The sequence below is a fragment of the Eulemur rufifrons genome, chromosome 13 (genome assembly GCF_041146395.1).
Source record: "Eulemur rufifrons isolate Redbay chromosome 13, OSU_ERuf_1, whole genome shotgun sequence".
Taxonomy (NCBI): Eukaryota; Metazoa; Chordata; class Mammalia; order Primates; family Lemuridae; genus Eulemur; species Eulemur rufifrons.
Window position 1 is genome coordinate 1,114,424 of NC_090995.1, and position 13,172 is coordinate 1,127,595.

At 39.7% G+C, this 13,172-nt stretch overlaps 1 protein-coding gene across 2 annotated transcripts in view; it reads left to right on the forward strand.

Moving 5' to 3' along the window:
* MANBA (mannosidase beta) overlaps positions 1-13,172 on the forward strand; it is a 116,600-nt gene that overhangs the window by 65,128 nt on the left and 38,300 nt on the right. Inside the window, exons 8-10 of one of the 2 annotated variants that reach the window (XM_069485466.1) lie at positions 6,289-6,440; positions 9,069-9,186; positions 10,387-10,478. In XM_069485466.1, the coding sequence (XP_069341567.1) occupies positions 6,289-6,440; positions 9,069-9,186; positions 10,387-10,478 (362 nt within the window). The remainder of the gene's footprint in view (positions 1-6,288; positions 6,441-9,068; positions 9,187-10,386; positions 10,479-13,172) is intronic. The other variant, XM_069485465.1, reaches the window with a different exon arrangement.

The window sequence follows — 13,172 nt, forward strand, 5'->3', positions numbered from 1 at the left end:
CATTCAGCCATTTGCTCTGATTTTGCAGAAGAAATACTTGAGGAGTGGCCGTTTTTGACCCCAGAGGCACTTGTAAGCAGTTTGAATGACTCTCACAGGAACAAAGGCTTGGGCACTATAGCATTTTTTTGAATTTAACGTGAAGTGGGATTTTTTGTGAATCTCTGCTTAATGCTTTTCCAAAATATTTGTGTGTCTTTGACTTCACTTGAAAGAACATTTCTAAATTAAAATCAATATTACAAAAGTTATTTTTCCACCAGCTATGCCAAGATCGACTGACAAATCTGGCTATAGTCTGTACTGGACATATAAAAGCAAAGAAGATCAATTTTGAGAAAGTTGTTGATAGATTTTTCCAAGGTAAGACTCACAATTCCAAACAGTATTATTCCTTACTAAAACAAACCACCATGTCCCAGTATGTTATTTTTTTTGAAAACACATTAATATAATAAAAATACGAATCCATTAATTTTTCCCTTTTTGTACTCTAATATTTATTTTACTTTTTTAAAAAACTGCCATGATTCTACGAACAAAGTTCAATAAAAGAAAATTTCATTGTCTGCGTTTCTTTTTGGCCATTACCGTTATTCATTTCATTTCCTTATTGCTACTGACAATAATTTTGTCATATAGGAGACACTGTATTAAGAGTGATTCTATCTGGCGTCAGATACACGAGATACACATCTGGCTCCAAAGAGATCAGACAACTGTGCTGATAGAAATGTTACTCTGTTACCTTCTGGTTGTGCCCTCTGTGGACTGCAAGGCTCAACAAAGCGAACCTCTCTGACCTGTACAGGCCTGTTTGACAAGAGCTATTTCTGGAGACCCAGAGCTTATTATCTGAATACTTCTACATGTTAGAGCACCTTCAGAGCAAAGACAGAAATGTGTTTGGCAGTCTCTAAAAATGCATCATAATAGATGTGAAATGATTTTAGAAGTTTTGACATTTGACAGTGTTTAGAAGTAAGTGGGTTTTTGTAAAGAAGAAAATTACCTGTTGAAAATCTAGTGATGCTATGATAGCTTTGCAAGTATCTGATTACAAACAGCTGAGAAGCAACACTCGGGTTATAAATCAGTGACTCATTACGTGTCATCTGTCTGGTCTGCCCCAGAGGAAAATTTGAGGAGTACAGTTTTTACTTATCAAGTCTGGCACCTCTGAAGCCCTTTAGTTAAGATAACCCTAAGTCTCCTTGGAAAGAATGCATTTAGCTATCCTGCACTTGTAAGTTAATTTTTCTATTTTAGAAATTAGTTTAGCTTCTTTTATGAAGCTGATAAAAAAAGTGATCTAATGAGGAACTGATAGGACTTTCAACAATAGGTGGGAAAATTTGTAAGTTAAAAAAATTTGAATTTCAAGCTGCTTGACTGAAACACGTTTTTTCTGATTCTTAGGTATTTATACTTTTTTTTCCTACTTTTAGACAGCAGTTTACTTTGTTGGGCTATTTAACAAAATTTTAGTCTCATAGAAAGATGCTATATTTACTCTGGATGCAAATATGTGTTACTCAGGGTTCTTTTCAAAAAACCTCTTGCAGAGCCCATTATTGTCTCTGAAGTAAAATACCTGTTGTAGAAGGCTTCTATGTCACGGTCAAGACCGCCTGGGCACAGAGAATTACTGACACTTACAGCAGATGAGCCAGCCTTTAGCCTGTCACAGAATGCCCAGAGGAGAAGAGGGCTGGCAATTGTGGCTTCAGCCCTTAGGCTCTGTCAGGCGGTTTAGGGTTCACTTTGATCCTGGTCCTAAAGTTGTCATTGCAGGAGTTGGGGGAGACGGAGTGGTGTCTTTTCACAGGAAAATTTATGCAGAAAAGAAAAACGCATGTTGAAAGATGTGTTTTATAGTGAATTCTGTTTTGTAGCATTAATAGATATGAAGAAATCAATGTGTTCTATTGATCTACATTAGTGATTCTCAAATTTTTTTGGTTTCATAACTGCTTTACACTCACAAAAATTATTGAGAACCACAATGTGCTTTCGTTTATTTAGATTGTCTGTACTGATATTTACCATATTAAATATTCAAACTGAGAATTAAATATTTACTTATTCGTTTTAAATCACCATAGTAAACCCATGGCATGTTAGTATATTTGGCTTATTTTATGAAAAATAAATATATTTACAAAATAAAAAATTCAGTGGGCATAATGACATTGTTTTACATGTTTTCAAATCTCTTTAATGTCTTGCTGAATAGAAGACAACTGGATTCTCACCTGCGCCTGCATTCAGCCAACTTGCAGTGTGCTGTTTTGGTTGAAATGCATGAAGAAAATCTGACCTCACATAGATATATAGTTGGAAAAGGAAGAGTACTTTAGTAGTCTTTTCAGATAATCGTGTGTATTCTTCGGTACTACACTAGAACTTAACAAGTGGTATTTTTTTAAAAGTTAGTTGCAGTGCGAACTCGGAAGCCATTTCAATCAACTTTTTAGCCTCCGTTACATTAAAATCCATTGGTCTGTCTTGCACATTTAATGGATCTTTTACCCATATCATACATTGTTATTTGAAAAATGTTGGTTTCCTGAGAGTTACAGATCTTCCAAATGTCGAAAGATTTCATTCCACAGGATCACTTTGTTGCTATCACCACTGATGTCATCCGAAAAGGTCTGAAGTGTTGGGAAGCTCTCAAGCTGTGGGAGTGGATACATTTTTCCTAAATCCTAATTTTTACTTGAAAGTTTGAATTTTATCCTGGGTCACAAATACTGTCAGTTGTTTTCCTTTAGGTGATAGACTCACTTCATTCATTCCGAAGATGTCTGCCAGGGATCCAAGGCTGAATAACCCTGGTTTGTCTGTCCGTCCTTTTCTCCAGCAAACACGGAGTCTCATGAGCGAGACGACTAGTTAGGTCACAGCTCAGATGAGGGCCCGAGGCTCGTCCTCAAGACGTGCATGCGCCTTGCATGGTGCTGTGTGGTATTGCCCGTTTCATCACACGCGCTATTGAAATGACACGTACTCAGGGCTGGGATTTAATAAAATTAATAGCTTTGATTGCTCTGTGAAGGGCATTCTTCAGTGCAGCTGGCTAATGACTGCTGGCACAGTTTGGAGCTGCTGCCTGGATTCCTGCAGAGACAGCAGCGGCGGTCCCCTCCCCTCCTTTGTGACATAGCACAAATATTGTCGTAGTCGCAGGCTGACCTTGAGATTCAGAAAGTGATTCAGTACTTTGAATATTTCAGCACCTCATGTATTTTGTTGTCCAAAATTCATGTCAGATAAGATCTTTGACGATTTAGTGTGCTGATGGCAAAGACAAGCAAAATAGCAAGTCCATCAATATCAGGAAATTCACCCATTTTTAAAGAAAAAGAATGATTTTTCAGCTAAGATGTCAACTGAGTCTTCACATTGCAGCTAAATCTTTTAGTTGGATGAGCTGCTGGGTCATTGCCAAGTGGCAGTGCTGTGGTGCCCTTCACCGACCTTTCGTCTGGCTTTGCCCCGTGTCCACGGCTCGAGGGTCCCCAGCTCACGGTCCACGTCTCCAGCCAGGACTGCGCGACCGGCCCTGGGAGATGCTTCCGTGGCTCTTTCACTTCCTGGTTTGAAAAGATGTCATAAATAATATTTGGCTTTTAAAGAGCTTACCACGTCTCAGTTTAAATATTCAATTCCTGGCCGGGCGCGGTGGCTCACGCCTGTAATCCTAGCTCTCTGGGAGGCCGAGGTGGGCGGATCGTTTGAGCTCAGGAGTTCGAGACCAGCCTGAGCAAGAGCGAGACCCCATCTCTACTAAAAATAGAAAGAAATTATATGGACAGCTAAAAATATATAGAAAAAATTAGCCGGGCATGGTGGCACATGCCTGTAGTCCCAGCTACTCGGGAGGCTGAGGCAGGAAGATGGCTTGAGCCCAGGAGTTTGAGGTTGCTGTGAGCTAGGCTGACGCCACGGCACTCACTCTAGCCCGGGCAACAGAGTGAGACTCTGTCTCAAAAAAAAAAATAAATAAATAAATAAATAAATATTCAATTCCTTTTTCTTTATACTGTGAATGATTGGTCTCAATGGGAATTTATTTTATACTTTCTACTGTGAATAATGGGTCTCACAACGTAAGTGGCACCATAAATATTATTTTACAATGTTCCATTGCGTGAGACACAATAAGGTCAATTATTAACATTTATAAAGCCGAGGGGAAAAATGGCTTTCATCATAATTTCATTTCTTATTTATAATTTCACCCAATTTCTTTTTTAAATTTTTGTATTTTTAACTATTATGGGTACATAATAGTTGTATATCTTTGTAAGGTATACATGTGATGTTTTGATACAGTCATACCATGTGAATTAATCCAATCAGGGTAATTGGGGTCTCCATGACCTCAGGCATTTGTCATTTCTTTGTGTTAGGAACTTTCCACTTCCACGCTTTTAGTTATTTCAAAGTATATCCTCTACTTTCTTTGGAGTAGATTCTTTCCTTGCATGAGTCAAAAAACTCTCTGATATGTCAGTTTCATTTTTTCAGCATTTTTAGATGTAGACAGTGCACTTGTTAGGTAGAGAATGTTAAGCCTTCTAATCTGATTTTAACAATTCACTCAGAAATTAGGAAAAAGTATAAGTAAATTTTCCTTTAGAATGAGGTGAAATATTCAACTCTAGAATGAGTTTAAGTTAAAATTAATTTTTTAAATTTAAACACTTTAAATATTACTGAGAAACAAATTAACAAACAATACCCAGTCCTTTTGTGTTTCTGTGTAGATGTCAAGGAAAACTTTGGGGTTCAAAATAAGAATTTATTGAATGACAATGAGGTCACAGAGATTATAGCAGGAATAACCAAAAACAGCTAGTAAATATAAATAAAAGCAAAGAGTAAAAGTACTGGGAACAAGTAATGAGTAAATCTCTGAAAACTACTTTTTCATGCCTGAAACCTCTCCCTGAACTAGATCACACCAGAATGCACAGCACACTTGCCGTGAGCCGTCGGAGTAGTGAAGTCATCACACATCTGTAGTTTCTGGAAAATTCCCCCCAGGCTCAGTGAGAGGGATAAAGGCAAATACTGTTTTAGCTTTACTATGACAATGGTTTTGAATGCAAAGACCCCCCCCCCCCCCGGAAGGTTCCAAGGGACTCCCTGAGTGCCCAGGCCAACCTTACAGGACCACTCACTGTTCTAGGTGTTTGAACCCACCATTGAGGTGTTTTAAAAGTCACCCCTGAAAATCACTCTACATTCTTTACGCTTTGCAACCCTAAAGTGGGAATGATAATTCTGTGTCAGGATCCTCCTCATCCACGCCATAATCCGTGTCTTCCCGTAAGTTTAATTCTGGTGTCTTTTGTCACACCGAATCAATAAGGGCCAGGGCAAGAAAGTGAAAGGATGGTGGGCACTTTTATTGCATGAAATAAGTTAATTCATTTTCTGATCTTTTTTATTGGAAAAGAAGTGTGTGCTTTTGGCTCAAGGCTAGGCTTTATTGGTGTAGGATCTTACTCCTCGATTCAGTTTTTAGCTGGCAAGAATGAAGACTTTGGTAAGAATGTCAGAGCTTTTCTATGGAAGGTCTCACTGCCCGTACTTAACTGTGGGAAACCCTGGCTAGCCTGTCACAGGGACAGAGTCTCAGTTTCCGAAAGGAAGGAATGATGGCAGCGTGTGCTCTCACCTGTCTTCTTCCGTTAGTCCCCACACTCAGCTCCCGCTGAGAAACCAGAGCTCGCTCAAACACTGTGTTTAATGTTACAGTTAGTTGGGATTCAATTGCCCACTAAACAAAGTGGTTTTATAGTAATGTGCTATTAAGATTGGAAACTAGTTAAATTAGGAGATACCTCATGCTGTATTTCTTTGATTCTAAGATGCACATTTTGGCACATTTGAACACTGAAATGAGAATGTGTTTTTCAAAGATGTATCAGTTTAATTGATGGCATTTTTTCCTCCCTATTTTTGTGAAATGGCATTAGTTTTTATTATTTGTGGTACAATTGCAAATGCCTATTTTGTGAAGAAGACCACGATATATTTTACTCTTTAATTTCTATATTTTTCTTTTAAAAGACCAATAACCTACCAACAATAATTTATAGATATGTATGTATATATTCTCTGAAATGTGCTTTTCCGTATTAAGTGCTTCACAGTAAACAGGAAAATGAACATTAAACTCTTTGCATGTAACTTTTTCAAAAAGGTTGCTTCCTTTTTTTTGTAACCTATTTTGCTTATGTTTCATTTTGTATTTAATTCTGTTCATGACAGGTTTATTTTAGGACGGTGGAACTTATACAAGAGCCCATACAAGGGTCTCCCGGTCTGAGTTTCTACTTTAAAATTAATGGGTTGCCCGTATTTCTGAAAGGCTCGAACTGGATCCCAGCAGATTCGTTCCAGGATCGAGTAACCTCTGACGTGTAAGTTGTCGTCTTTCTTTCTTGCTACTCTTTTAATGAGCATCACACACAGCTGAAGAGTCTGTACACCGTGCCGGTGACGGGCGTACCAAAAGCTCTGACTTCGGCATATACAATGGGGGCACCACTTATACCTCCTAGATCTGTTGAAATTAAAAAAACATGGAAAAAAGGTTACTAATTTTTATGTTCTTTAGTCCCAGAGGAAGAAACTAAGAGGTAGTATAGAAATCTAGATGACAAAAACCTTAGAATGGACAGAATTTTAAAATCATATATTCCATTCTCCTGGGCTATACAGATGGTCTTACAGCCAAACTATTTGAGATTGCTGAAGCTATCCAGTTTTTAGAAAACTATTAAATATCTACCCTGAAGAAATAAGGAAATGACTAATTCATATTTCAGTTAGTTCCTAAAAAATAATGTTATTAAACTTTTTTCAGTTTTTCAGAGAGTACCTTAGATATTTTCGAGCATGGTTTTACAGGATGGGAATACATTTTTACCTTTTTATACTAAGATATTTGTTTACTTTTTTTTTTTTTTTTTTTTTTTGAGACAGAGTCTCCCTGTGTTGCCCAGGCTAGAGTGCCATGGCGTCAGCCTCGCTCACAGCAACCTCCAACTCCTGGGCTCAAGCGATCCTCCTGCCTCAGCCTCCCGAGTAGCTGGGACTATAGGCATGTGCCACCATGCCCGGCTAATTTTTTCTATATATTTTTAGTTGTCCAGGTAATTTCTTTCTATTTTTTAGTAGCGATGGGGTCTTGCTCTTGCTCAGGCTGGTCTCGAATTCCTGACCTTGAGCGATCCTCCTGCCTCGGCCTCCCACAGTGCTAGGATTACAGGCGTGAGCCACCGCGACCAGCCTGCATATTCTTTTATTTTTACCTTAACTAAAGAACTAAAAAGAACCTTTTTCTCCCACAAAAAATAGGTGGAAAGAAAAAAAAACTTGGATGAGGGAGAAGTAGGTCACAGGCTACAAAGTAGCAGATGTATTAGAAATCTAAGGTACAACATGAGGACTGTAAGAAATTGTATTGTACATGAGATTCATGCTAAATGAGTAGATTTGAGCTGTTCTTGCCACAGAAACAACAAAAAAAAGGATAACTATGTGAGATGATGAATATGTTAATTTGGTTCACCATAGTAACCTTTTTACCATAACATCATACCGTATACCTTAAAAATATACACAATAACATTTATTTTAAAACAAGATAAACTCTTAAAAATTCTAGATCCAGAAAAAAAAAAGTATTTTTCTGAGGCTTTGAGAATAGAACTTTAGAAGAAAATATTTACTAATTGGGTTTATATATTTTTATCTTTGTGAGAGTAAAAATAAACTGTGAATTGAAAAATAAACATATTTTAACTTATTTATCCTTAAAGTAAAATGACATTTTAACTCATTTACAAATGTAAAACTGTGCATTGTCATATATTATTTGATGTGTATTATATAAACGTGGTTAGTAATCAACCCTAATTTTGCCAAAAGTTGTAATAATTTCCTTTTACTTCGCAATGTACGTATTCTTTGAGATTTTTATAAGAAAATGCAATTCTCCAGACACAGAGGCAGGATGAGTTGCTCTATCTTTTCCTTTTCAAATGCTCTTCTCCCCTCGGGGCTGGGTTGGCCGTGGCTGGTGCAGCTGGAGGAGTCGGTGAGACCAAGTGCTCTGGGTCCCACCAGCCCGTTACTCAGCTCCGTAATTCATTCCTAGGCATGGTCAGGGGGGCACTGTGTCCTCAAACTGCCTGTACATTTCTAGATAACCCTGAGGGTGATGTGAATAGGAATTGGAAAGCGTAGAAAGGAAGTTTACTCGAGAAAGAAGTACTGAAATGGTTATATAAAACTAGCGCATTCTTTCCAAGGCTTACCAGTGTATTGTTCCATAGGAATGAGTATAAAACAAAAATTTAGTTTAAAAATAGTACAGTATTGTACCCATAATAATTAAAAACAAAAATGAAGAAAAAGTAGTACAATAACATTACTGAAAATTTAGAAAGCAGAGAAAAGATACCACCCATAATTTTTCTATTTGTTTTATATGGTTACAGTTAATGTGTACATAATTTTATCTCACTTTCTTTAATTTGCATTATATTGAAACCATCATAATTTTAAAGTGTGTTTTTCTAACAGAGATTTGAAACATGTTTATCTATCACAATCTGTTTTTTAAATCTCTTTATAGGCCAGGCACAGTGGCTCACGCCTGTAATCCTAGCACTTTGGGAGGCCAAGGCGGGAGGATCACTCGAGATCAGGAGTTCGAGACCAGCCTGAGCAAGAGTGAGACCCCCCGTCTCTACTAAAAATAGAAAGAAATTATCTGGCCAACTAAAAATATATATAGAAAAATTAGCTGGGCATGGTGGCACATGCCTATAGTCCCAGCTACTCGGGAGGCTGAGGCAGGAGGATCGCTTAAGCTGAGGAGTTTGAGGTTGCTATGAGCTAGGCTGACGCCACGGCACTCACTCTAGCCCGGGCAACAAATCGAGACTCTGTCTCAAAAATAAATAAATAAATAAATATTTTTTAAAATAGAAATTCCAAAATTTTCAAATCAGCATTTGTTTGTACAATTTCTCCTGTAGCTTACGGCTCCTTTTGCAGTCTGTCGTGGATGCCAACATGAATACTCTCCGGGTCTGGGGAGGAGGAATCTATGAGCAGGATGAGTTTTATGAACTTTGTGATGAACTAGGAATAATGGTGAGTAGTCGGTAGCGTTTCATATCCGGCTAAGTTCCTGTGTCCTCGGTTTGACCTCCCGTGTTCTGAGTGGATGATATTGCTCCTCACCTCTTTGCTCAGAGCCAGGAATGATGCTCTGTTTTTAGCTAAAGCAATAAGCGGCATCTTGTAACCCAGGGCCACGGTCGATAGCAACTGCCATAATTATTTCATTATTTTTAAATGACAGACATTCTACATATTAGTTATATCTAAGTATCTCTCTGCCTACTTTTCCTTGGAATTTTCTTTGTGATATGTTGGTCTGTATAAAAAAAGAAGATAACATATTTAAAAGAATTTAACTTGAAGGAGCTCTGACAAAACCTCCAGAGAAGAAAAATAGTAAAATTTAGTGAAAAAAGGTGCGCTTAATGTTGTTTTTAAGTACTTGCACCGCGTTTTGCAATGGTGAGGATTAAGCAAAGGAAATATACAGTACAGTTCTAACACACAGAGCGCCACAGAAGAGGAGGAATTGCAATAATGACAACGCTGATGGCCACGCTGATGACAACATTCTACACTAGTCCTTGAGTGCCAGGCCTTGTTCTAGGTGCTCTGCGTATATTAGTTTATGTTATCTTCGTGCCCGTCTAATGAGGTAGTTGTCATTGTCCTCTATCCCCACTGACAGGTAAGGAACCTGACACACGGAGAGGCCACACACCTGGCCCCGGCTCACACAGGATCAAGACCCCGACCCGGGCAGGCTGCTGAGGGGCTGTGCTCTTGCTCCCCACGTCGCGCAGCCTCCCTGGGCGGCGACCTCCACGGCCTCATTACCAAAATGTGCATGTAGTAATCCTTCTGGCATGAGAAGTTCATGCCTTTATAAATGAAGTATGATTCTTAACAGTCTGGTGCATCTCTCGGTACCAAGTGCCTGTTAGAACTTCCACTGAATTAGGAGTGAGCAGGGCCGGGGGGGAAGCTTTACTTTGGTTCCCCTCGATATGCTCAGTCTTTCCCTTCGTGAATTCTCCTTTCTTCCCTTTCTTTCCTACCTAACATTTTCACTTCTCAGGTTTCCGTAGAGTTTTGTGTAGTTCTGGGAAGTCCTGGGGTCTGGGAGCGCCTTTGCGAGCAGCGGAGCTCAAATGAGCTCAGAATGAGGACTTTCTTTCTGTGCGATCAAACTTACGGAGGTGCTTTATTGCTTTCTGTTTGGTTTGGCAGGTGTGGCAGGATTTTATGTTCGCCTGTGCGCTCTATCCCACGGATCCAGGCTTCATGGAGTCGGTGAGAGCGGAAGTTGCTAACCAGGTACGGTACTGACATTCCAAGAAAGAAAATGCGCATGTATATGTAGTTTTACCTTTTGGTAAATCTCTCCTCCTTTCTTTTTGTTGATTTCTACTAAATTGCATGAAAAATGGAATTACACTGTCAGGTAGTGGATCCTGCAGGCGATTCCACCTGTCACGGCGTTAACGCCAGCGATGTCCTGACTTCTCTGCCGACTTCCTCCTTCTTGTGTCCCACTGCCTACCCGGAGCCTCCGCCGGGAGGTTTAACAGGCGTCTCACATGTGGCATGTACGGACCACACTGACGTTACCTCCCCCAGTCTTGCTTCTCCTGCTGTTTTGCCCACCTTAGCGGCACCGCTCTTCGAATTGCTCAGGACAAGATTTTCAATCGAGTCTTGATTCCTTGATTTCTTTTGCATTCCACATATTCATATTTATATTTATATTCATAGATATAAAAATGCATGGAAGTGATTATATGCTATCTCTGTCCACTGAAAAGGCCTAGGAATAATGGCCAACCTGGTAGTATTGAGTATCCTTACATTGAAATAAAAACTTTTCCCATTAAGAGAAAAGCTTCTGGCCAGGCGCGGTGGCTCATGCCTGTAATCCTAGCACTCTGGGAGGCCGAGGTGGGTGGATTGCTCGAGGTCAGGAGTTTGAGACCAGCCTGAGCAAGAGCGAGACCCTGTTTCTACTAAAAAAAAAAATAGAAAGAAATTATCTGGACAACTAAAAATATATATAGAAAAAATTAGTCAGGCATGGTGGTGCACACCTGTAGTCCCAGCTACTCGGGAGGCTGAGGCAGGAGGATCGCTTGAGCCCAGGAGTTTGAGGTTGCTGTGAGCTAGGCTGACGCCACGGCACTGTAGCCTGGGCAACAGAGCGAGACTCTGTCTCAAAAGAAAAAAAAAAAAAAGAGAAAAGCTTCTTAGAGAATGACTGTTTCCAGATCTGGGATAGGAATTATATTAGATGGTCCTGGAATACTAATAGTGTTTATCATAAAATCATCAACTGATAACTTCAATCACAGATCTAAGGCTTATCAGCTATGTACTGAATATACTTATTTTTGCAGCCAGGTCTGTTTAGGGGGTGACTGTGCTTTGAAATGCAGGTTGTATTACATTATCCATCCCCCACATCTTAAGTGTGTGGCGTGGGTTTCCACTTAGAATCACAGAGGCATTTTTGGCAATATAAGAAAATGCTGAATCACGATGAACTCCTGAAATACAGTTTAGGAACTAACTCGTGAACATATCATATGTTGGCAAAATACTCTGAGACATTCATTGGAGTAGCTCATTAGTAATCATTAGAAATGATCACTGGACCAGATCATCCCTACTTTCTAGAGTTTGCAAGACTGTGTAGACACATTGAGTAGATTTTATAATGTCCTGCAACATGTCAAAGAAGGGAACAAATTCATTTTCTTGGTAACTTCAGGTAAAGCCATTATGTGAATTATGCCTAACACCCTGATCCCAGTTTCTCGTATCCACCTGTCTGTCCGATTGTTTGCAATGTTGATAGACAGTGTTGATTTCTTCCTGAATGCTGAGTCTGCCCCCCGAGTCAGGCTGCTTTACCTCTCGAGCTGCAATCTCTCTATCTATAAAACTGGTGTGACCTTGCTCCTCTCACGAAGCTGTTCTGAAGGTATATCAGGATCATACACGTAAGCAACACAAAAGAAACACTAGCCAATACTAACTGTCCCACTGGCACCACTAACTTGGCATGTCTTAGAAGTAAATCCGTTATCTTTCTCCCAATGCATTCTTCCAACGTTTCTCATCTTGGTTGGAAATCTGAGAGTCATCTCTGGTACTTCTTTCTCATCTCCCACATCCAACTGGTTTTAAAAGTCCAGCCAATTTTTTGATACCAATGTTATTTGTTATTTGTACTTACCTTCCCATCCCTGTACTTGCTACACTAGTTCCAACCCTCATTTTCTCTCCCCTTGGCCCTCGCATTTGTTTTCTAATTGCCCTTCCTAGCACTGGTCTCTCCCACGATGAGTGCATACTCAGGAGAGCTGCCCAAGTCGTCTTCCAGGGTCACACTTTGCATCACACCACACTGCTCTGCTGGGCCCACACGCCAGCGTGTCAGAAGAAGGAGCCACGTCTGAGGCTGTCCCGTGCATAACACAACTGGTGCCTTTATGCTGGGCAGGCCCAGGTGAGCCCAAGTTCATGTAGACCTCACGTGGCATGGTTTTCAGATAGATTCTCTAATTTCCTCTTTTATATTTAGATACATTCAGTAACTTATATAACATTGATGGTTTCTCGGGACATGACATTGATAGCTATTTCGGGAGACACCGTTTGGATTTCCGTAATCAGTTTTCCTGTAGACTATTCCACATTTGTCTGTAGCTTCCAGCGTACCTCTAGCACTCACTCGCTTTGTAAAACCTTCTCTAGTTCTCCCTCTGAGATTCTGATCTCAGTGGAGACTGCATGGGAACCTCGATCCCTCTTGCAGTGGGAATATTTGCTCTGCCTCATTTTTTTCTTCACGTAAAACTCCAGCTTGCTCTTGCGAACTAACCCCTGTATTGTAATGTCTCCTGCCTTTTGTATTTCTTGCAATCTTTTTGTAGTGGAATCTTTTTGCATCAATTCACATAGTGATAAGGTTGATTTCTTTTTCTTTCTTTCTTTTTTTTTTTTTTTTATAAAAAGGG